The sequence below is a fragment of the Heptranchias perlo genome, chromosome 1, assembly GCF_035084215.1.
Source record: "Heptranchias perlo isolate sHepPer1 chromosome 1, sHepPer1.hap1, whole genome shotgun sequence".
NCBI lineage: Eukaryota > Metazoa > Chordata > Chondrichthyes > Hexanchiformes > Hexanchidae > Heptranchias > Heptranchias perlo.
In genome coordinates this window covers 123,463,205-123,488,675 of record NC_090325.1, presented here as the reverse complement: position 1 = coordinate 123,488,675, position 25,471 = coordinate 123,463,205, and the positions used below count along the sequence as shown (strand labels likewise).

The 25,471-nt window shown below is 42.8% G+C and overlaps 1 protein-coding gene across 1 annotated transcript in view; it reads left to right on the top strand.

Moving 5' to 3' along the window:
• pde5ab (phosphodiesterase 5A, cGMP-specific, b) overlaps positions 1-25,471 on the top strand; it is a 137,102-nt gene that overhangs the window by 22,930 nt on the left and 88,701 nt on the right. Inside the window, exon 2 of the mRNA XM_067990869.1 lies at positions 20,127-20,709. Within this exon, the coding sequence (XP_067846970.1) occupies positions 20,127-20,709 (583 nt within the window). The remainder of the gene's footprint in view (positions 1-20,126; positions 20,710-25,471) is intronic.

The following is a 25,471-nucleotide window of genomic DNA, read 5'->3' as shown; positions in this document are numbered from 1 at the left end:
GCTCTGCAGTTCTGCCATATCCATATCCATATGAATGGTGGAGGACAATTAAATAACTAATGGGAGGAGGAGGCTCTGTAAACATCCTCATCCTCAATGGTGGCAGAGCCCAGCACGTGAGTGCAAAAGACAAGCTGAAGCGTTTGCAACCATCTTCAGCCAGAAGTGCCGATGGATGATCCATCTCGGCCTCCTCCCAAGATTCCCACCACCACAGAAGCCAGTCTTCAGCCAATTCAATTCACTCCATGCGATAACAAGAAATGGCTGAGTGCACTGGATACAGCAAAGGCCACAACAACATCTCGGCTGTAGTACTGAAGACTTGTGCTCCAGAACTAGCCGCGTCTCTAGCCAAGCTGTTCCAGTACAGCTACAACACTGGCATCTACCCGACAATGTGGAAAATTGCCCAGGTACGTCCTGTCCACAAAAAGCAGGACAGTCCAATACAGCCAATTACCCTCCCATCAGTCTACTCTCAACCATCAACAAAGTGATGGAAGGTGTCGACGACAGTGCTATCAAGTGGCACTTACTCACCAATAAGCTGCTCACTGATGCTCAGTTCGGGTTCTGCCAGGATCACTCGGCTCCAGACCTCATTACAGCCTTGGTCTAAACAAGGACAAAAGAGCTGAATTCCAGAGGTGAGGTGAGAGTGACTGCCCTTGACATCAAGGCAGCATTTGACCGATTGTGGCATCAAGAAGCCTAGTAAAATTGAAGTCAATGGGTATCAAGGGGAAAACTCTCCAGTGGCTGGAGTCATACCTCGCATAAAGGAAGATGGTAGTGGTTGTTGGAGGCCAATCATCTCAACCCCAGGATACCGCTGCAGGTATTCCTCAGGGCAGTGTTCTGAGCCTAACCATCTTCAGCTGCTTCATCAATGACCTTCCCTCCATCATAAGGTCAGAAATGAGGTTGTTCGCTGATGATTGCACAGTGTTCAGTTCCATTCGCAACCCCTCAAATAATGAAGCAGTCCATTCCTACATGCAGCAAGACCTGGACAACATCCGGACTTGGGCTGACCATCTCCAACAAGAGAGAGCCTAACTAACTCCGCTTGACATTCAATGGCATTACCATCACCGAATCCCCCACCATCAACATCCTGGGGGTCACCATTGACCAGAAACTTAACTGGACCAGCCACATAAATACTGTGGCTACAAGAGCGGGTCAGAGGCTGGGTATTCTGCGGCGAGTGACTCACCTCCTGACTCCCTAAAGCCTTTCCACCATCTACGAAGCACAAGTCAGGAGTGTGATGGAATACTGTCCACTTACTTGGATTAGTGCAACTCCAACAACACTCAAGAAGCTCGACACCATCCAGGATAAAGCAGCCCGCTTGATTGGCATCCCATCCACGATCTTAAACATTCACTCCCTCCACCACCAGCACACTGTGGCTGCAGTGTGTACCATCTACAAGATGCACTGCAGCAACTCGCTAAGGCTTCTTCGACAGCACCTCCCAAACACGCGACCTCTACCACCTAGAAGGACAAGGGCAGCAGGTGCATGGGAACAACACCACCTGCAAGTTCCCCTCCAAGTCACACACCACCTGACTTGGAAATATATCGCCATTCCTTCATCGCCGCTGTAGGTACGCCCGTCCTCCCCCAGTTCTTTCCTGCAGCCTCCTGTTATGCGCCACCTTTTCCTGCAAGGAATAGGGAAGTATGTCAGTGAGTTTCCTGCAAGATGGTTGGGTGATATGGCTCTCCTGGTTCAATAACTGCCAGTGTGTGTGACCTGTGAGTTGTGGGTGTGCGGCTTGCAAGAATGGTAATGTGTGAGGGTGAGATGCAACATCTGATTTGAAGAGTTGCATACTGGTGGAAGGAGTTTGTTGGTAGCTGGGTGAGGGAGTGTAGTGTGTGGAGCAGTGGATGAGGCTGGTGGAGCAGTTGTGCTAGGATATGGCACATGACAGTTGAAGTCACTCACCTTGACCACTCATCTCAAATCATTGAACTTCCTGCTCTGCATCCATGTACATGGTACTATGCTCCTGGCATTTATCTCGTCCGCCACAGCCTCCCACTGCCTCTTCAGCATGTGTCTGGAAGGCCTCCTGCCCCCGTGCAGGTAAAGGATGTTCCTCCATGCGTCTACCTCTTGTACCAAGGCCTCTAGTGCGTCGTCGGAGAACCTTGGTGCACGCTCTCTCGCAAGCCCAACCATTCTTCAGTATACTCCAGCACAGATTTATTTGCCATACAAATTCCAGGTTTCCCTGCAGCCACAGTGCACCTCCCCTTTAAGAGACGCAGGCTGCCTTTATGTAGTACTGGCCACTACCAATTTTGGGGGCCCCCTGCTGGTGGGTGCAGCCAATCAACAGCACAGGTAGCTCTGGCTGCATGCAGCAATCATAGAAATCATCAGGCTGCCTGCATCACAACCAACAGGCGCGGGTTAATCGTGCACCGCGATCTCAACGCCCGTTTTCAGGGGTTAACCAATTTAACCCCCAAGATGTTTAAAATACCACCTACGAGCACAGTACCTCTAGTATTTTGAGACCGCTCACCATTTTTAATATATTATAGATAGATTGATGCATGAAACGCTTCCATTTTCCCCAATAACTCATTTTCTTCATTTTGTCGACAAACATATCTTTATGTACAATTTAGAAAGAAAGAAAGACTTGCATATAGCGCTTTTCACAACCTCAGGATATCCCAGAGCTTTGCAACCAATAAAGTAGTTTTGAAGTGTTGTCATTGTTGTAATGTAGGACAGCTTTCTCATGCAAGATGTTGCACATAATTAATCTTCTTATTTCCAGTTCTACCCGCTCAGCAACATTGTTTCCTCTATACCACTACTCCTTATTATTTGCTTACAAAAAAGAAGTGAAGTTCATAACATTCTTTAAACTCTTCTTTTACTTGTTAAGGTCTTGTTGATGAGCTTTCAGTGAAAGATGCTGTTGTTTTCTTCTTGGGAAAATTAAAGTGACCACGTAGTAATTAGCACACCTGGTCAGGCCGGAGTTAATTCAATGATAGAGCAGCTAAATACCTTGCAGAATATTTTTTTTCATCGTGGGTTTTCCCACTCATTAGTAACTGGCCATTAATATTAGTAACTGGCCAAGCTGCACTGGCTCCCTGTGCCCCCGTGAATTGATTTCAAGATCTTTGTTTTCACCTTTAGATCTTTCATCTCACCCTATCCCAGGGATCTCCTCCAGCCTTACGTCCCAATGCTCATCATCTCCTCCTCCAATTGGCTTACTCTTCATTCCCCATTCTCTCTCAAGCATTGTGGCTGCTTTTTCAGTCACTATGGCCCTGAATCTGGACCTTCCACCCTAAACTCTCCTACCTTGTTACCTCCATCCTTATTTTCATTGAAAAACTCTTCCCTTCAACTGTGCTTTTAACCTCCCCCAGTTTTTCTATCCTACCTCCTGTTCCTGCTCAATGTCTATTTTTTTACTCTGTGCTGTAAAGCACTGAGTTGTTTGTTTTTGTGAGGAACTAGAAATGTAAATTGTTGTTGAGAATTTATTTTCCAGTTTTCAATATATTTTAATGTCCATAACACTTCATTGAAAGTTTCTAAATATACGCCTGGAATTCTACGAGGGGTGGGGGTGGTTGTGGGGGGGAGGGGGTGCAGGATGGAAGGGTTCTCCGGTGGGAGATCAGATCAGAACTCTCACAGAAACGGAATAAATGGCTAAAAACAGCGACGGAATTTCCAAGCAATTATGTTTACCAGTTCTAGGCTTTGGAATTGTGCCCTACCCTATTTCTAATCTAGTCTTTTTTAATGTTTATTTATTGTTTCCCCAGTAAAAATGCAGCAGACTGAAAGCTTACATAGATATATTGCCTAAGTGGGCAGTGGATGGAATTTTGTGTTGGAAATTTGTTGCATTTCTATCTTCTTGTTTGCTCCTTTGTAACCCTTTTATCTTCTGTGTAGCTTCAACGAGGTCTTTCAGCAGTTATTAGGGAAGTGTGCCCTAAAAACTACACTATGTGATATTGGTACCTGAATGCCTAGCTAATACCACATGTAAGGCTAGAAATTACGGTGTATGATGTTAATGTATGAATGTTTATGGCCTATTTTAAAGGAGGTATTAATCTATTAATGTCGTAGATAAAGAAGTGGATGAAAAATATATGCATACATGACATTGCCTAGCATTAAAATTCCAGGGCCAAGACACCCATCCTGCAATTATTTTATTAATGGGAATATTTTATTTGCTCACTAGAAAATGCTCAAGAGAAAAATGTGGACAAAAACTGGCGTATTGTCTCCAGCTCCCCTTAAAGGTCACAATAAGAATATGGTGGAATACTTATCAGTTTCTTGATCAAAAATAGCAACATAAAGTGAAAACAGAAAATGCTGGAAATGCACAGCAGGTCAGTCAGTCAGAAAATACACGTGTGAAGCTGATTACAGAGCACAGACCAGATGATGACCCAATTTTTGCTGTCGGTTACATGTAAAAGAGGCACTGGAGTCAAAGATCCATGGCACATCTGACACATTCCCACCGTGTGTCCAACGGAAAGGCTGGACATTACACCGGGACCCAGATACGCCTGGACTTGGCCTTTCCCGCTAGTTTCCGCCCCAAACAAGGTCACCGCGACAGAATGGCGAGGCTGGGGAAGAGGCTCCCAGGCTGTGAGTTTCCTCAGCCCTGGCCTGGTAATCCACCACTGAACTGGTATGGAGGTGTACTATTCTGTTGGCTGGGGGAATTGGGGCGCAGTTGGGGGTCCAGGCCTGGGACTTAGTCTGGACTCCCAAAGATTTTAAAACTGGGCAACAATCGCCTCTGGAACGGGCAGCCCGTGCTGCATTTTGTGTTCTCCCTCTCCATGCACCACTAGTGGCACGGATGCCTGCCTGGATTATTAAAATGAGGGATCCTCCCACTGATCCACTCAGCTCCTCTAGGCATTGCTCTACTCTCTTCCTCTCCCATTGCCTATAGCTTCTGCCACCCACATCTCCACTCACCCGCATACCTCCTCTGCTGCTGTTCAGGAACATGTCTCTCCCAACCCTGTTCCATTTGATATTACTCTCCTCTCTTGCCGCCATCCTAGGCTAGAGTACCTTGTGGAGACACCCTCTGCTTGCCTCTGTTTCTCTTTAGGCATTCTCCACTGTGTCCATCACAGCATTCGTTCTCCCAAAGCAGTGACCCTAACCGCCTCATCCCCCACTTCCAGTGACAATCCTGCCAAATTCACTCTCCAAGAATTAACTTCTCTAACTTCCCCTCCTACCTCTTCCTTCACTCAATCCTCCTTTTTTCAACCCCACAACTTGATCAAGAGGATAAAGAGGAATTTTGTGGTATCAGTCCAAAATTTGCCTTTTTGCTAGTTGAACCTGTGTTCACTTGTCCTACTATCACAGTTCAGCTTGAAGTAGAATTTGAGACATAACGGAGGTGATTTCATGATCCAGCGCTCCCAGTGAGGATCAGTGCTCGTAGGGAGCGCATCTCAGGAATTTGGGTGCACAACTCGCAATTTTCCATCCATCCACTTTAAAGGATTGAAAATCACAGGCTGTATGTTTGTGATTTCCCAAGATGCACTGCCTGCATGTATCACCGTCTGCTGGAAGCGTGGCTTCGCGGAATCAACACTACCTTCATAAAACCATTTATTATCGTAGAATCATAGGGTAGAATCATAGAAAATTTATGGCACAGAGGGAGGCCATTCGACCCATTGTGTCTGTGCCGGCCGAAAATGAGCCACCCAGCATTTGGTCAGTAGCCTTGTAGGTTATGGCACTTCAGATGCATATCCAGGTACTTTTTAAATGTGATGAGGGTTTCTGCCTCTACCAACCTTCCAGGCAGTGAATTCCAGACCCCCCACCCCAACCCCCTGGATGATGAAAAAAATTTTCCTCAGCTCCCCTCTAATCCTTCTACCATCACTTTCCATGAGGTCCCTCTCAGTTATGTCCTTTCAAGATGAGTTTTTCTAGTCCTTCCTCATAACTCGGAGCTTTGATGGTAGAGATCAGCCTCTTGGCACTTTTTGCACCACCCACAAGACGCAAGATGCCATGTTATGTCTAGGTGACCAAAACTGGGCATTGTAATTACGATGTGATCTCACCTGAGCACTGTAGAGATTTAGCATCACTTCTTCTGATTTGTGCTTCATTATTTTGCCTCTCTAGTTCAGCATTCTTATTGCTTTATTGATTGTTGCTCCACAGTGACCAGACATGTTGCGTGCCAAGTCTACTAATACCTCCAGATCTGCCTCAACTTCACACAGCTATTTTGCCACTATTTATGGACGATGTATATCACCCATTCTTCCTATCTATAATCTTTATACTTGTATATCTACACTAAATTTCATCTGCCACTGACCAGCGTACTTACATATTTTAGATAACTTATTTGTACATCGTTATCTGCTTCTCAGATTCGACTCTCCACCCCACCACCCAATTTGGTGTGAATGTCTCCCTTATCTTTCAGTAATTAAAATTGGACACAATCTGATACAGTCTGACCAGAGCACTGTACTGTTTTAGACATCTTCTGACTTTGACTCTAATATCTGCGAATTTGACAAGTTTTCATTGAGTTTCTGCAGCAGATTTTCCTGTTTTATTTACACTAAGCACAATCACACGAGGAAATCAGGTGGGAGATCGCACGCCCACTATTGAGGCTGCACGATTTTCCATTAATTTAAATGGACAGAAAATCGGGCCGGCTCCATTACAGATTCTTCTTTATGCATTCCACCCAGGTGATTATTTGTGCTCAAGAGGAGACGAGAAAAATCTGTCCCCTGAATCCAAGTCTTCAATTTAAACGCTACAGCAAGCATTGTAGCTCCTTCAATGCTTTCTTTTTGTGACAAAGCATGAACTATAACAGAAGGGTCCCACCCAAATATGGTGTAAGTCAACTATCAGACTGAACCCCATATCCGTAAGATTAGCTGAGAGAAAATAAACAAAAAGCAACTTAAGGGGGCGGGAATCGTGCAGGTGGCAGCTGAGGTGGACTGCAAACCACCCAGAACTCTGCAGCACAAGGCTCGGGAGATTTTAACTCCCATTCCTCATCTGCATAGGCCTTGTCAGTCTCCTGCCTGAACCTGGAAGGTGGCAGTAGCTGGCTGCCAGGCGGGAGTGGGTCGTTGGGTGGCAAGAGACCGTTGCCAGGGATCTGAAGGAATGGTCCCCAGCTCTCAGGTAAGTGGCTGGGCGGGGGTTTGGGAGGACCTCGCAGTTGGGGGAGGAAAAGGGAAGCCCGGGGCAGGAGACGTGTAAGGTTTTTTTGTGGGACCTGGAGGAGCAGTCCTCCTGGCCCCACAAGGAAATTTTTAAAAAACTCTTTACCTTTTCTGGCCCAGGTTGTTTTTCCCGCTATGTTGGCCTGGCGGTGAAGCCACAACAGCTTCCCTGCGCAGGCCGCTGGTTAAAATGGCAGCTGGGCTTCGATGATGTCATCGGATCCTGATCTGCATATTTAAAGAAGGACCCCGCTGGCTTCTGGCGGATGTCCCTCTCGCCTGCTCAGATAAGCAGGTAAAGGTCGCAACCCGCAGGAAAGCAGCTCATCTCTGTCCTCTTTACTGTGGATTTCACAATCTGGGAGTTGATTTACGGGCCTAAATTGTACAATATTTGCTGGCAGCAAGTAAGGTTTCTCAGTGCTGGCACGCACTTTGACAATTTAGGCCACAGTATATGTGGAATGATTACACATGCTTTTATACAAATGCACTACAGGACTAAACTGTTAGACGTCTGGTTTAAAGTAACAATATCTCACCAACCGTGATAACTTACTGATTTTATTCTTTTTTTATGTTGAACATATATTTCTTTCAGCAAGTCATTTCTGGTTATGAGTGCTGTAGGCTGGAGATTTCAGTCGATGAAAATCAGAAATATGGAGCTGCGCATTCACTGTCTTGAGCCATTTTCCGCCCCCTCAATCTGTGCTCTGTGGCACTGAAGTGCTCTAATTGTTTGTCATGGAGACATTCTTGCCTACAGGCATTTCAAGTTATGGCATTTAGTAGTTTTCTCAGTGCCTCACTCTATTTTATTCAGCATGAAGGGGCCTTTATCATCAGCCTGTGCACAAATCACCACAGCTTGCTAGATATAATTAGGCCTAACACAGATGGAGGATATCTATTAAAACTGCTGTTTTTGCCAGTTACTGGAGTAGAGGGCAGCCATCGCAGTGCTCCCTCATCACGACAAGAAATTTCCTGATCACTGCACATCTTTGCTTTTCCTTTTTTTTTAAAACCACCCTCGTCTATTTCCTTGTGCACATATGCATGCAAACATATCACAAAAGAAATGTGCCAATGATTAAACTGTTTCTATCACTTTCTTGTTGTGCTGTGAATTGTGTGTACAGTGAAATCTTGAGCCGTAGTTTTAATGAAATACTTAAAAATTACTATTTTCTTTCATTTTGCTTCAACTGCTTCTGTTTGTTTCTCCTTCAACAGCAACTGCAAGGATCATACATATAATGAATTTGAGTTAACTGATTTCTGAGTGCACGACAAGGAGGATAGGTGGAAAACAAGCAGGAAGAGAAGGATTAGGGGGACCCCAAAAACACAAAGCGATAATTCCAAGACAATTTTAAAGGCAGGGAGAGAGGTAGCAAGGCAAAGCAGTTTTGGAAGAGTATTTCGGAGGACAGAAGCATAGTGCTGAAAGATTGGCCTCTAGTGGTGAGCAGAGGGAGTGCGAGCAAACAATTACCCAAAGTTGGAGGCCGCAAGTCAACATAGGGCTGGAAAAGATTTCCCACATTAGCGTGGAGTGAAGATGTGAAATGATTTGAAGACAAGGATGGGAATATTAAAATTGATTTGCTGAGGCACAGGAAACCAGTGAGCTTGGCAAGGATGAGAATGATGGTTATGCAGGACTTCATATGGAAGGGGGTCACAGCATTCAGGATTAGCTAAACTTGTGAAGGGTGGGAGAGGCCAGGAAAAAGTGATAAATTGATGCTTGAGGGTGATGACAGTGTGGTTAAGGGTTCAGACAGTTGTGGGGCTGAGGCAGGGGTGTAAACAGGTAATGTCACAGAGGTGGTAGAAAGCAGCCTTGGTGATAGACAGGATGTGAGATTTAAAGTATCTTTCTTTTCTGCTTATTTTTTATTTCTGTCTTTTTACATGATGTTTTCACTCATTTTTTTCCTCTCACACGCACTGTCTTTCCCTTCTCGCCTTTTTCTTTTCTCTACTTCTCCTGTCTCATAAATGTACTTGAATAAAATAGCCAATGAGATTAAGAACAGAAGAAAGCATGTAACAAAACAGGCATTAGGTCCATCAAGCCCATCACATCCACAGGCCTTGTACAATCCACCATATCTTGGATTCAACCTCATTTACTTAAAAAAGCTTTACACAATTACTCCTAACCCCCCAAAGATAGATAAATAAATTCTCCAAATTTTACATACACTTATACAGTTATTATTCAAACCTGGCCACTTTCTTTCCAGAGATGATATGAAATTGCACCCCTGACAGGGAATCCCACCCACCAGGAGCATTTTTGGGAATTCAAATGTGCAGACTCCAACATTTCCTGTCTATTAAGGATTGAAAATCGCAGGGACCATGTAACCAAATTCCCATTATGCGCTCCTGGCCGGCAAAGTTATCTGATAGAATAAATTACCTCTTATATTTCTTTACCTCCAGGAGCAAAGAAATCATTGTGTTCCACATAATGTTTGATCTTTTCCAAATGTATCTCTTTGACCTTTAGACCCATTCCTAATCCAGTTCTTTTTTTGAATGAGTTAATCAAAATTCCATCAGCTGCTTTTGCTTTGAAGTTTCTCAGAAAAAAGACATGGAGTTGCACATTTTCTCAGAAAATCTCAGCTGCCACTTCAGAAGCTCACTTGACATAGAAAACCTGTAGAAATGCCAATTCATGGGAAGCCTTGTCCTGTATATGTTTCTCTCAGGGTTCCCATGAACGACAGGAACACTTTAGAGATGAGAACTCTAGCCATCGGGTCAGATAATAAAGTTATACAAAACTACTTGTCACTGGGACAGTTTTCCTTTCATGTTTTGTGAATAGCTGAATAGAGGAGAATTACAACAGTATTTTTGAAAGCAACACTGGAGATAAACGCTTAATATTAGAGGCAACTTAAAGGAACATTCTCAAGTGATAGAAAACTTGCCAAGTTAATAAATGGAAGAAACTGTAGTGACAACAGGCACGTGAAGACATCATAGTGTCAACAATACCCTCTAACAACTTACGCACTACAGACCGGTGAGCCTGACATCTGTAGTGGGTAAGTTGTTAGAGGGTATTCTGAGGGACAGGATCTACAGGCATTTGGAGAGGCAGGGACTAATTAGGAACAGTCAGCATGGTTTTGTGAGAGGAAAATCATGTCTCACGAATTTGATTGAGTTTTTTGAAGGGGTAACCAAGAAGATAGATGAGGGCTGTGCAGTAGACGTGGTCTACATGGACTTCAGCAAAGCCTTTGACAAGGTACCGCATGGTAGGTTGTTACATAAGGTTAAATCTCATGGGATCCAAGGTGAGGTAGCCAATTGGATACAAAATTGGCTTGACGACAGAAGACAGAGGGTGGTTGTAGAGGGTTGTTTTTCAAACTGGATGCCTGTGTCCAGCGGTGTGCCTCAGGGATCGGTGCTGGGTCCGCTGTTATTTGTTATTTATATTAATGATTTGGATGAGAATTTAGGAGGCATGGTTAGTAAGTTTGCAGATGACACCAAGATTGGTGGCATTGTGGACAGTGAAGAAGGTTATCTAGGATTGCAACGGGATCTTGATAAATTGGGCCAGTGGGCCGATGAATGGCAGATGGAGTTTAATTTAGATAAATGTGAGGTGATGCATTTTGGTAGATCAAATCGGGCCAGGACCTACTCCGTTAATGGTAGGGCGTTGGGGAGAGTTATAGAACAAAGAGATCTGGGAGTACAGGTTCATAGCTCCTTGAAAGTGGAGTCACAGGTGGATAGGGTGGTGAAGAAGGCATTCGGCATGGTTGGTTTCATTGGTCAGAACATTGAATGCAGGAGTTGGGATGTCTTGTTGAAGTTGTACAGGGCATTGGTGAGGCCACACTTGGAGTACTGTGTACAGTTCTGGTCACCCTATTATAGAAAGGATATTATTAAACTAGAAAGAGTGCAGAAAAGATTTACTAGGATGCTACCGGGACTTGATGGTTTGATTTATAGGGAGAGGTTAGACAGACTGGGACTTTTTTCCCTGGAGAGTAGGAGGTTAAGGGGTGATCTTATAGAAGTCTATAAAATGATGAGGGGCATAGATAAGGTAGATAGTCAAAATCGTTTCCCAAAGGTAGGGGAGTCTATAACGAGGGGACATAGATTTAAGGTGAGAGGGGAGAGATACAAAAGGGTCCAGAGGGGCAATTTTTTCACTCAAAGGGTGGTGAGTGTCTGGAACGAGCTGCCAGAGGCAGTAGTAGAGGCGGGTACAATTTTGTCTTTTAAAAAGCATTTGGACAGTTACATGGGTAAGATGGGTATAGAGGGATATGGGCCAAGTGCAGGCAATTGGGACTAGCTTAGTTATATAAACTTGGCGACATGGACATGTTGGGCCGAAGGGCCTGTTTCCATGTTGTAACTTCTATGATTCTATGAATTGCTGCAGTCACAAATACAAGAATCTTTTACTAAAAACAAATAGACAAGCTAATGACTGAAAACCACATTGGCCCAGAAATTTCTATTAAAATAACAGTGAGCCTAACACACTCACCAGTATTAGTGACGAAATCAAAGAGCAAGTTCCGGCGACCGCATATGCGCTGTCAAACACGGAAATCCAGAACTTGCTCTTCCTGAATCGCTGGCGAAGTGGCAGCTTCGCCTTAAAGGGTTATCGCTGGCTGCAATCAATGTAATCAATGGACCAGTGCCAACTTGCTCTCCTGCCCAGCTGGAAACAAACTGATCTTGCCACAGAACAGGTATGCTCAGTTTTTTAGGTCTAAACTAAATTTTAACAGTCTTAATGACTGCCAAACAATCTCTCTGGCACTGAAAATTGACTTTTAAAAACATGGCATCTCATTACTCCTGTTTTTGGACATTTTCCTTCTGCCTCTTTTATCTCAGTCTTTTAACCTTATCCTCTCTTTATTTTGCTTTCTCTATATCATTTTAAAACACCTTATTAGGCACATCTGGGTTTTTATTCTGCGCTGTTTGACGATGAACTGCACTTCCTGAATCTCACAGTGTGGCTTGCTTCAAGCTGATTGTTGAGGGGTTTTAGCGATCCTTTCACTGCTCACACAGCCCGTGAAGGAACGCTGATGTTATTTGAACTCCCAGTTCAAGGAAGTTGCCGCCAAAAATAACGCAGTAACTTAGAGGGTGATTTTAAATCTAATGAGTGGCGACCACTGCTGGTTCACCGCTCGGAGCAATTTACGGGCCGATGTAAAAGTTAATACTGCAGCACATAAAGCATCTCTTGCAGAAAAATCCCCTGGCTGCCAATAGGAGTTCTTCGCCAGAAACTAATTTTGCTTGAGAATGCCCCATTAAGGCAATAATGGACCTTATGTTAATTTGTTTTTTCTTTCCTGCGAGTCAAGATGATGGATGTTAAGTTTTGGGAATGAAGTACTTTTCCGATTTGGGCATTCAGTGTCATTATGATCAGATACTCAGCACAGCTCCTTCTGCTCTTCCCTCACAATTGACCTTCACTCCAGTCCAGAAGAGCACCTGCTACTAAGCACTATGACCTTTCAATTTTCCGTACCACCTGTCCTTTTGTTTCTTTGAATGAGACCTATATTTTCATGCCATTTAGGGTCAGATTACTGTCAGTTTGTTGTGTGGATCCATGCCTATGAAAAATTGATTGAGACTGCCCAAACTAATTTGATGTAGGACACTTTCAGCCAGTAGAGAGAGAAGACTTTCATCTCAACATTGTAGGTTGTATTCAAACCCAAGTGAAATGATGAACATCTGAAAAACGATGGACAGAAAAAAACCTACTGGTCCACCCAGCCTGTCCCATACAGTTGTGATGCCTTGTGCATCAAAATACATACACTCCCCACCACACCAGGAACCATGCAATCTCCTGGGAGAGGCAAATAACCAGTCAAGAACCCAGGCCAATTAGCGGGGAAAGAAATCTGGAAAATTCCTCTCCTACCCCCTTAGGCGATCAAAACTAGTCTAGGAGATCACTCTGGCCCTGATTAATGTTATCAGGTACATACCTCTTGTATGTGATCTCCACTCCACCCAGAATTAGATCCTCCTCTCGCTTGAAGGAATTCAGCGAATCACCGTTCACCGCACGAACCGGCAACCTGTTCCATATGTCCACTATTCTCTGGGAAAACAAGAACCTCCTAACATCTAAACTAATTCTGCCCTTACATAACATGATAATGTGACCCCAGGTCCTCCTTAACCTATTTAGCTGAAATAATTTGTCTACACAAACAGAATCTAATCCTTTCATGATTTTATAAATTTCAGTCAAATCACCCCTAAACCTACTCTTCTCTAATGTATTTGGACACGGTTCTTTGAGCTTATTTGGGTAACTAAGGTGCTTTGGACTGGTAATTAATCTTGTGGCCCTCCTCTGAACCAAAACTGGACACAGTATTATAACTGAGGCTGAACAAAGGTCTTGTACAAGGACAAAATAGTATGCTTTATCTTCTAGATAACTGTCCTGTAAATGCACCCTAGCATTGGTCATGAATCTTTAGAGATTTATGCACTAGAACGCCCAGATCCCTAACATGTTCAAACCCACGGCATTGCCTCGTCTCTCCTAATGTCATCCACTTAATAATGGTGAATGGAGCATATGATCAGCTTTATTTTTATTCGTTCATGGGATGTGGGTGTCACTGGCGAGACCGGCATTTATTGCCCATCCCTAATTGCCCTTGAGAAGGTGGTGGTGAGCCGCCTTCTTGAACCGCTGCAGTCCGTGTGGTGACAGTTCTCCCACAGTGCTGTTAGGAAGGGAGTTCCAGGATTTTGACCCAGCGACGATGAAGGAACAGCGATATATTTCCAAGTCGTGATGGTGTGTGACTTTGAGGGGAACGTGCAGGTGGTGTTGTTCCCATGTGCCTGCTGCTCTTGTCCTTCTAGGTGGTAGAGGTCGCGGATTTGGGAGGTGCTGTCGAAGAAGCCTTGGCGAGTTGCTGCAGTGCATCCTGTGGATGGTGCACACTGCAGCCACAGTGCGCCGGTGGTGAAGGGAGTGAATGTTTAGGGTGGTGGATGGGGTGCCAATCAAGCGGGCTGCTTTATCTTGGATGCTGTCGAGCTTCTTGAGTGTTGTTGGAGCTGCACTCGTCCAAGCAAGTGGAGAGTATTCCATCACACTCCTGACTTGTGCCTTGTAGATGGTGGAAAGGCTTTGGGGAGTCAGGAGGCGAGTCACTCACCGCAGAATACCCAGCCTCTGACCTGCTCTCGTAGCCACAGTATTTATGTGGCTGATCCAGTTAAGTTTCTGGTAAAATAAAACTCTCTTTCTTTTGGCTTTGAGGATCACACATGAAATGAATTTGGGATAGTCTGGACCCAGTTCTGAATAGGCATAGGCCAGCTGTTCAAAACTCCCTGTAATTTGGCACAAATTGAGCATCTCACATAGGTCATAAGGGCGGCTGGTGTGGCGTGCAGAAAAATTCACAGTGGTGAAGGTTGAGATAAAGGCTTATTGTTGTGGTAGAATAAAAGGAACTTGGCCATGATTTACTTGATCTAGAAGTGCATGGTGTTGGCATTATTGACAAAAGTGTTTAATTCTCCATCACTGGGAATCCTCACCTTTACAAGCACAAACATCACTAAGAAAAGTAAAGAAAATATTGGAAATTAGATTCAAATATATGCAAAGTCTGGTTGCATTTATCAAAAATAAAAGGATTTTGAAAAACTCTGACAACTGTTAGTAGTTGCAGAAAAACTGTACTGCAACATATTTTCAAGGGGGAATTTTAACTCCCAGTTGGTCGGCTGGCGTAACGCATGGGCAGATTGTTGAGGAGGTGCGGTGGGAGGCCCGGTCCATTTTAATGGCCAAGCCTCATGTAAATGGAGCCAGCCAACAGCCTGCCCCCAACTGGTGCCTTGAGGCAGCTCGCCAGGCTTGGGCCGACGCAATATCGGGCAGCCCAGAGGCTGTCCAGATGGCAGCAAGGTAAGACAGACGCCTCCCTGAGTTAGGGTTAGTAATCATAGACAAGGTCAAAGAGTTAAGTTTTGAGGAAACTTTTGAAGGTGAGATGTAGCAAAGGGGAGGGGTTTAAGGAGAGAATTCCAGAGAGTTGAGCCATGATGGCTCTGCCACGAGTGGCAGTGGAGGAAGGGAGACATACAGTGGTTCACACTCTGAATAGTGAAGGATGGAAGCTGGGCTATACGACCGATAGAGGCTGCAAGAGGTACGAAGGAGTGAGGTCAGGGAGCGATTTGTAAATGAGAATAAAAATTTTGAAATCAGTGTGTTGGGGGAATGGGGCGCCAATGGAGGTTACTGAGAAGAGGAGAGGTAGATGAGTGGGAATTAATATGCCATAGCATGTAGTAGGAGGATCAGAATTTGTGTGGAGTAGAATTCAGGATTTCATTTCCACATTCACCTGAGGAAGGAGGAAGCCTCCGAAAGCTTGTGAATTTCAAATAAAATTGCTGGACTATAACTTGGTGTTGTAAAATTGTTTACAATTGTCAACCCCAGTCCATCACCGGCATCTCCACATCATAGAATTCAGGAGGCCAGGAAGGAGAGCTTTGGGGAGGCCAAGGCTGGAGATGATGGAAGTGTGGATGAGGTTTTCAGCTATGGGGCAAACATCATTGAATAACTTATCTATGATCGTGTCAATTTGAAAATCATGAAGAGCTCTTCTGACTGTTACCGTTTCGCAAAGGATGTGGGTAGATTCTTAATATATTTTCATTAAAACTTCTTTTCGTGCCACTTTAATAGCTATGAAATCAGTAAAATTAAATTCCGAAAACTAGTCAATTAGACATCTGTTGACAAAGATAATGACTACCTTGCGTTTCCATGGAGTTGATACGTTATTGTCTCAAATATTGTCTGTGGTGGACATTAGTTGTCAGGTCTTCTTGCTTCAAGTGTACACCAGAAGTTGGAAAGTTTGAGAACTAGTCAAAATCATGAGAGGGGAGGACAAATGTTACCAAATCTCTTGATGACACGCAACTAGTCAAATAAACATCAGCTATATGTACAGGGAAAAGAACATTAATTATTTTTATGTATTTACTAGATTTCACTATGTTGAAGAAACCAAAATTATTAACAGTGTGTAAATATAGTAAATTCTGGTGTCTTCTGCCCACTTACCAATAAATACAGCACCTCAAAATAATTCATTATATGTGAAGTGCTTGGGGTTTTTCTGAAAGATGTTATAAGGTGCTATTTCAATGAAAGCCAGTCTCCCTATCCTCTCTCCCTGGATTTCATAATTGCTGGCCAGCTAATCAGCATATTTGATTTTATTCAATCATCTGAAAAATATATATATACATAATTTGCAGTGTTGTAATGAAGCATATTCAATGTATTAGTAGCAATATGCTGGAGGAAAAATAATACTTAAGCCAACGCATTTGTTGATTGTTTTGTTAGTCCCCAACACTATCACCATCAGCATTAGACCTGTAACCATCCATACTTTAACTCTAGTGTTATATAGCTTAAAATGCTATACATTACCCTGGTTTGGAAGGACAATTTTATAATTGAATCTCTTTTTTTTCCCACAGTTCAAATGGACATAATACAATAATTTCACTCTCCCCACCCCACCTTCCTATTTTTTGAAATACTAGTAACAGTCAGATGTAACATTTCAAAAGGACTATGTCCAGAGAAAGATTTAACATTGGTTGTATATCAGAGCTGTTATAAATTAAACATCTATAATGTCTGCTTTCTTCTGAAGGTTCACAAAGGTTTGTTTTACCATTAAGATAGAAAATGGTTGCAGCCAATTCAAATTAAACTCTTGGCTTGCCCAGTGGTTAATTTACTTTACTTGCAAAATCTACAGTAAAATTCGTTTTTGATTTTCGTCAACATTTGGCAGGGAAAAACATACATGGTATGTCACTGTCTGCTTGGCTTAGTTGCTAACCCTCTCATCTCTCAGTCAAAAGATCAAAAGGTGTTAAAGATCCCACACCCATGGCATTATGTGAAATAAAGCAGGAATTTTCTTGGTGTTCTGACCAATATTCCTCTCTTGACCAAAATCAAATAAACTTGTTATTCATCTCATTGCTTTTTGCATCTTCTTGCCATGTGAAAAATAACTGTTGCATTTACCAATAATTCATTGTTATATTTATTTCAGTTTTCACACATTTTCACTGGTAAATTTCTCGATTTTAAAATTAATCCTAGTCAGTTTTTACGGATTTTCACCTGACAGCTGATAAACCTGCCAACCCTCATGATTTCCTGAAATCTGGTGATTTTAATGAGTCGTACAAGATTTGTTTTGGTGCACCCTTTTCAGCTACACATGGAGAGCATGTGATCAGTAACATTTTCTTTTCTCCTGTCTAGAACACCATTGAAAAAAAAATTATGCCCTCAGTAAAATAAATTAAAATGAGAATATTGGGCAACAAGAGAAAGAACTTGCATTATATAGTGCCTTACATGTTCTCAGCACATTTGAAAGCACTTTACAGCCAATGAAATACTTTTGAAGTGGAGTCACTGTTTTCTAGACAACCACAGCAGCCAATTTGTGCGGACAACAATCAGATAAATGAATAATAAGCTGATTTTGGTGGTGATGGTTGAGTGGAGAATGTTGGCCAAGACACCAGGAGAACTACCTGTGCTTCTTCAAATATGCTATGGGACTTCTTACACCTACAGGACAGGACCATAGTTTAATTTTGCAACTGCAAAACAGCACCTCAGACAATGCAGGATTCCCTCAGTACTGCACTGAAGTGTCGACCTAGATTATGTGCTCAAGTCCTACCGTGGGACTTGATCGCACAACTGTCTGACTCAGGTGAAAATGCCAACATTGAATCAGACTGACACTCATTGGACAAATACTTCCTGTGAGTTAATGTAGCAAAATTGTAAACTTGTTCTTCAATAATACCTTTATGATGGCCCTATACCTAGTATACCGAGAACATTTTGCCCAATGTGTTTTTAAAAAAAGTAAGAGATTAACTTCATGCTGAGCATTTTTGTAACATTGCATTTCTGGTAACTCCTGATTTTCACCCATCCAATTTCTTTTATGGATTTTCATTTGGATTTCCATTTATTTAAAAAATATATTGACAATTCTTAGGAAATGTAAATAAAAACAAAGCTGAACCCTATTTATTTTTGTAGTTTCATCTCGTGCTAAAAACAGTTTTCTTTACGTAAAAGACAGTCAATAAATCCAAGTTTTTGAGATTGTTGCTTCACAGTGAATGTTTTCACTTACAGAGAGCAAACATCTGCTGCTTTGGACATCGTTTCAGATGTGTTTTAGCACATTACAAAGAGAAACAAAGATAAGGAGACTCAGGGAGGAAGAGTGAGGAAGAAAGAGGAATAAGTGAAATCCAGAGCTGACTGGTGCAACTAACATCCTATCGATAGAGTGGCATCATGTGGATTTGTTGTCTCAATTCCCTATTCATTAAATTCACTTTTTCAGCATGTTACGAAGAGGAAATTAGGGTGAAATTGGTCTTCGCCAGTAGCCCAAAACAGGCAATAGCGAATCCGCAGCCCATTCTACACCCTGCCCGATTTTCTTTTGAAAAGAAAAACGGGCTGCTGATTTGCTATCACTCATTTTGGGCCATTGCTCAAGTCCAGTTTCAACCCAAATGAGTGAAGTCTGGACAGTTTCCCACAGTTGGCAAACATGTCATCCCCTCCCACTTTTACTCTCTGGGGGTGAAATTGGTCTTTGGTGGGTGTGCAAAACAAATTGAAGTCAATGGAAAAGAAAACCAGGCAGGCTGTAAAATTGAGTCTATAAACTATTGCCCATTTTATGCTCCTGCCAAAGACCAATTTTGCCCCTGACTCTTCACTTATTTTATCCTCAACCACTCACTCTCTCAGTGCACATGATTTGTCACACATGCGCTGGTGCAATCATTCAATGCTCTTCACACATTCAGTACTCACTGTATCTTCCCATCCTCCCTCACCCTCTCTTACTAACTCTTTCATGCTGTCTTCAATTCTCTATGACACTTTCCTTCACTGACTTTCTTCAAACCATCACTCACACGCACACAAGCTCCTTCACTTCCTCACTCTCACTCACCTATTGTTTCATTCGCCCACACTAAAGGTAATTTTGTCTTTGGGCAATAGTGTAAAGCAGGCAATATCGAATCAGCTGCACATTATACATCTCTCCCGATTTTCAAATGACGGCTTTATGCTATTGCCCAAATTACCCCCACTGTCTATACTAGTCTCACATTTTCTCATTCCCCTGCTCTCTCTCTTACACATTTATTTACCTCACTCTCTTCCTAGAATATAGCCTTTAGTAAATCACCCCAGAACTTCAGTAATTTAATTGACCCAGTCCAGCGCAGAAAGAAAGGAGCTGTGGGTTCAAGCAGTCACACAACCTGACCCAATTATCATAATGTCATTTAAGAACAGGCCATGTACCTATCTTGCATCCTATCAGATACTCCAATTCTAGTTTCAGTATAGAACCTGAACATTGCTGCACTGCATCTGTTATGGACAGATTGGCACACAGTCCTGAAAGAATATATGTGGAGCTGACTTTTACAAAATTTAATTACATCTATTAGAATAGAGACTTAACTGAGGATTAGTGATTTCATCCAGGCAGACTGTATTACTTTAAAGAACTCTCTTTTAATGTTTAATACTAATACTCATATTCCATGCAAAGTTTCTCACAACAGCCCTTGAGGAGTAAGTGGTGGCAGAAATAAACAGCATTTCGGTTTTCCATGAGGTCATATGTTTATATTTCACAGGGAGATGGTCAACGCATGGTTTGCAGAGAGAGTGCACACTATTCCCACTACAAATGAAACTGTGAGAGATCTCAGCCCGGTGCATCAAATGTCCCGACCAGAGAGTGCCACTCCTGGGACTCCTACCAGGAAAATTTCTGCTTCAGAATTCGACAGACCCCTCAGACCCATCCTTGTTAAAGATTCTGTTGGGGGTTTAACGTTTGTCTTTGATTCAGATAAAAAGGAACAGATGTCGTTAAAACTCCATAAAGTTGGCTGTGAGGCTTCAATGGTCAACGATCAGTGCTCCAGACTTTTAGAACTTGTCAAAGATATTTCCAGCCATTTGGATGTCACAGCACTTTGTCACAAAATCTTTCTCCACATCAATGAAGTTATTGCCGCTGACAGGTATTCACTTTTCCTGGTGCATGAGGACAGCTCAAATGAAAAGTTTCTTGTCAGTCGGCTCTTTGATGTTGCTGAAGGTTCCACCCCTGAAGAAGCTTCAAACAACTGTATCCGGTTAGAGTGGAACAAAGGAATTGTAGGATATGTAGCAGCTACAGGAGAACCACTGAATATTAAGGATGCATATAAGGTATGTAACTAGCTCAATTTCCTTGTAGCACAGGGTTTTGGCTTAATTACTTCAGATTTCACTAATGGTAATTTTTCTTCTTAACACCAAGCTCAATATAGCAGTTTTACATGGTGCAGTTGCATTTTTTTTAACTGTTGATTTTGTTATCAAAGAAAGGTATCTTTTCATATAACATCTAAAAGAAAAAAATTCTGAACATTTCTACTGATTGATACAATGAAATAGAATGGGAGAACTGCACATAAATATAAAAAATCTTGGTAATTCAAAGTGTGCTGGGAATTAAAATAAGAAAATCATAATATTTAGTTTTGATTTTAATGATCAGAGATTTTAAAGATCACCCCTACAGGGAGACTGTGTGCCTGCAGTGATCGCAAAATGACTTACCCAGCAATAAACAAATGATTCAGTCTTGAAACTGTCTCTAAAGAGCACTGAATCCAGTCCAAAATGTTAGGTTATCTATCCTAGTACTGTAAATTCCCTTTAAATTACAGCAGACTTTACAGATTTTTTTTCTGAATTGCATCATGGAAATACTTAAATTCTTAGCAATAGCCAAACTCTTCCAGGCAATATCTTTACGAGTGTTTTAGATCTGTACACTGAATGAAAGAAGAATGTATAAAAACAGCCCCAATAAATCAGTGACTATCAATGTTTGCTGCCCCACTCTCAACATATTTGTCTGACCAGTTTGTATCATTCATGAGAAAAATATATTAATTTTTAATAATTAAGTCTTTGTTTAAACAATAGAATAGAAAAGCACACCAAGTAACTAACGCAAATAATGTTAATTGGAACTGCTCCTGACTATTCAATAATCAATTAGATGATCAGTTGAAAGGATACAGATTTAGCTCATGTTTCAGAATTTTTTTCTGAAGCTGAGATTGGTTTTATAAAAAAAAATGATTCACAACCTATTTAAAAATAAAATTTTCACCTGCTCATTTAACTCTTGTGGATTGATTAGGGAAAGCCAGCACGGATTTGTTAAAGGCAAATTGTGTTTAACTAACCTGATAGAGTTTTTTTGATGAGGTAACAGAGAGGGTAGATGAGGGCAATGCAGTTGATGTGGTGTATATGGACTTTCAAAAGGCATTTCTTGAAGTGCCGTGTGGTAGGCATCAAGATTGCGGTCCATGGAATAAAGGGGGCAGTAGCAACATGGTTACAGAATTGGTTAAGTGACAGGAAACAGAGAGTGGTGGTGAACGGTTGTTTTTCAGACTGGAGGGAGGTGTACAGTGGTGTTCCCCAGGGGTCGGTGCTGGCACCACTGCTTTTCTTGATATATATTAATGACTTAGACTTGGGTGCACAGGGCACAATTTCAAAATTTGCAGATGACACAAAACTTGGAAGGGAGGTAACAGTGAGGAGGATAGTGATAGACTTCAAGAGGATATGGACAGGCTGGTGGCATGGGCAGACACTTGGCAGATGAAATTTAATGCAGAAAAATGCGAAGTGATATATTTCAGTAGGAAGAACGAGGAGAGGCAATATAAACTAGAGGGCACAATTCTAAAAGATGTACAGGAACAGAGAGATTTGGCGATCCGTGTGCAAAAATCATCGAAAGTGGCAGGGCAGGTTGAGAAAGCGGTTAAAAACGCATATGGGATCCTGGGCTTTTTGGATAGTCATAGAGTACAAAAGTATGGAAGTCATGATGAACTTTGATAAAACACTGGTTCGGCCACAACTGGAGTTTTGTGTCCAGTTCTGGGCACCGCACTTTAGGAAAGATGTGCTTTAGTTACGTGGCTAGACTGGAGAAGCTGGGGTTGTTCTCCTTGTAACATAAATGGTTGCAAGGAGATCTGATAGAGGTATTCCATAAGACCATAAGAGATAGGAGCAGCAGTAGGCCATTTGGCCCTTTGAGCCTGCTCTGCCATTTAATGAGATCATGGCTGATCTGATTTTTACCTCAACTCCACTTTCCCGCCCTTTCCCTAGAACTTTTGACTCCCTTGCTGAGCAAAAATTTGTCTAACCCAGCCTTGAATGTATTCAATGACTCAGCTTCCACAGCTTTTTGGGCTAAAGAATTCCATAGATTCACGACCCTCTGGGAGAAGAAATGCCTCCTCATTTCCGTCTTAAACAGGCGACCCCTTCTGAGACTATGCCCCCTAGTTTTGGATTTCCCCATGAGGGATAACATCTTCTCAGCATCTACCCTATCGTGTCCCCTCAGAATCTTATATGTTTCAATAAGATCTCCTCTCAATCTTCTAAACTCCAATGAGTATAGAGCCAACCTGTTCAATCTTTCCTCATAAGACCACCCTTCCATACCCGGAATCAACCTAGTGAACCTTCTCTGAACTGCCTCCAATGCAAATATATCCTTCCTTAAATAAGGGCACCAGAACTGTACGCTGTACTCTAGGTGTGGTCTCACCAGCACCCTGCACAGTTGTAGCATGACTTCCCTGCTTTTATACTCCATCCCCCTCAAAATAAAGGCCAATATTCCATTTGCCTTCCGGATTACCTGCTGCACCTGTATGTTGACTATTTGTGTTTCATGTACGAGGACACTCAGATCCCTCTGTATTGCAGCATTTTGTAATATTTCTTCATTCAAATACTATTTTGCTTTTTTATTTTTCCTCCCGAAGTGGATGACGTCAAAATTTCCCACATTATATTCCATCTGCCAAATTTTTGCCCATTCGCTTAACCTGTCAGTATCCCTTTGCAGACAGCATTTGAGCAAGTGTGGCACCAAGGAGCCCTAGTAAAATTGAAGTCAATGGGAATCAGGGGGAAAACTCTCCAGTGGCTGGAGTCATACCTAGCACAAAGAAAGATGCTAGTGGTTGTTGGAGGCCAATCATCTCAGCCCCAGGACATCGCTGCAGGAGTTCCTCAGGGCAGTGTCCTAGGCCCAACCATCTTCAGCTGCTTTATCAATGACCTTCCTTCCATCATAAGGTCAGAAATGGGGTTGTGCACTGATGATTGCACAGTGTTCAGTTCCATTCGCAACCCCTCAGATAATGAAGCGGTCCGAGCCTGCATGCAGCAAGACCTGGACAACATCTAGGCTTGGGCTGATAAGTGGCAAGTAACATTCGTGCCAGACAAGTGCCAAGCAATGACCATCTCCAACAAGAGAGAATCTAACCACCTCCCCTTGACATTCAACGGCATCACCATCACCGAATCCTCCACCATCAACATCCTGGGGGTCACCATTGACCAGAAAATTAAGTGGACCAGCCACATAAATACTGTGGCTACAAGAGCAGGTCAGAAGCTGGGTATTCTGCGTCGAGTGACTCACCTCCTGACTCCCCAAAGCCTTTCCACCATCTACAAGGCACAAGTCAGGAGTGTGATGGAATACTCTCCACTTGCCTGCATGAGTGCAGCTCCAACAACACTCAAGAAGCTTGACACCATCCAGGACAAAGCAGCCCGCTTGATTGGCACCCCATTCACCACCCTAAACATTCACTCCCTTCACCACCGGCGCACTGTGGCTGCAGTGTGTACCATCTACAGGATGCACTGCAGCAACTCGCCGAGTCTTCTCCGACAGCACCTCCCAAACCCGCAACCTCTACCACCTAAAAGGACACGAGCAGCAGGCACTTGGGAACAACCCCACCTGCATGTTCCCCTCCAAGTCACACACCATCCCGACTTGGAAATATATTGGCGTTCCTTCATCGTCGCTGGGTTAAACTCCTGGAACTCCCTTCCTAACAGCACTGTGGGAGAACCTTCACCACACGGATTGCAGCAGTTCAAGAAGGCGGCTCACCACCACCTTCTCAAGGGCAATTAGGGATGGGTAATAAATGCTGGCCTTGCCAGCGACGCCCACATCCAATGAACGAATAAAAAAAAACTTTGTGTCCTCCTCGCAACTTGCTTTTCCACCTATCTTTGTATCATCAGCAAATTTGGCCACAGCACACTCTATTCCTTTATCCAAGTCATTGATATATATTGTAAATAGTTGAGGCCCCAGCACTGATCCCTGCGGCACCCCAGTAGTTATAGATTGCCGTTTTCAAAATGACCCTTTTATCCCGACTCTTTATTTTCTGTTAGTTAGCCAATCCTCTATCCATGCCAGTATATTACCCCCAACACCATGAGCTCTTATCTTGTGCAGTAACCTTTTATGTGGCACCTTATCGAATGTCTTTTGGAAATCCAAATATACTGCATCTGTTGGTTCCCCTTTATCCACCCTGCCCGTTACTTGCTCAAAGAACTCTAATAAATTTGTCAGACACGATTTCCCCTTCATAAAACCATGTTGACTCTCCTTGATTGTATTATGAGTCTCCAAATGTCCTGCTACCACTTCCTTAATAATAGATTCTAGCATTTTTCCAATGACAGGTGTTAGGCTAACTGGTCTATAGTTACCTGCTTTCTGTCTCACTCCCTCCTTGAATAGGTTTGTTATGTTTGCGGTTTTCCAATCTGCAGGGACCTTTTCAGAATCTAGTGAATTCTGGAAGATTACAACCAATGCATCCACTGTCTCTGTAGCCACTTCCTTTAAGACACTCGGATGCAAGCCGTCAGGTCCAGGGGACTTGTCAGCCTTTAGACCCATTAGTTTACCTAATACTTTTTCTCTAGTGATAGTGATTGTTTTTAGTTCCTCCCTCCCCTTTGGCCCTTGATTTTCTACTATTATTGGTATGTTATCAGTATTATTCAAAATCATGAAGGGTCTAGACAGAGTAGATAGAGAGAAACTGTTCCC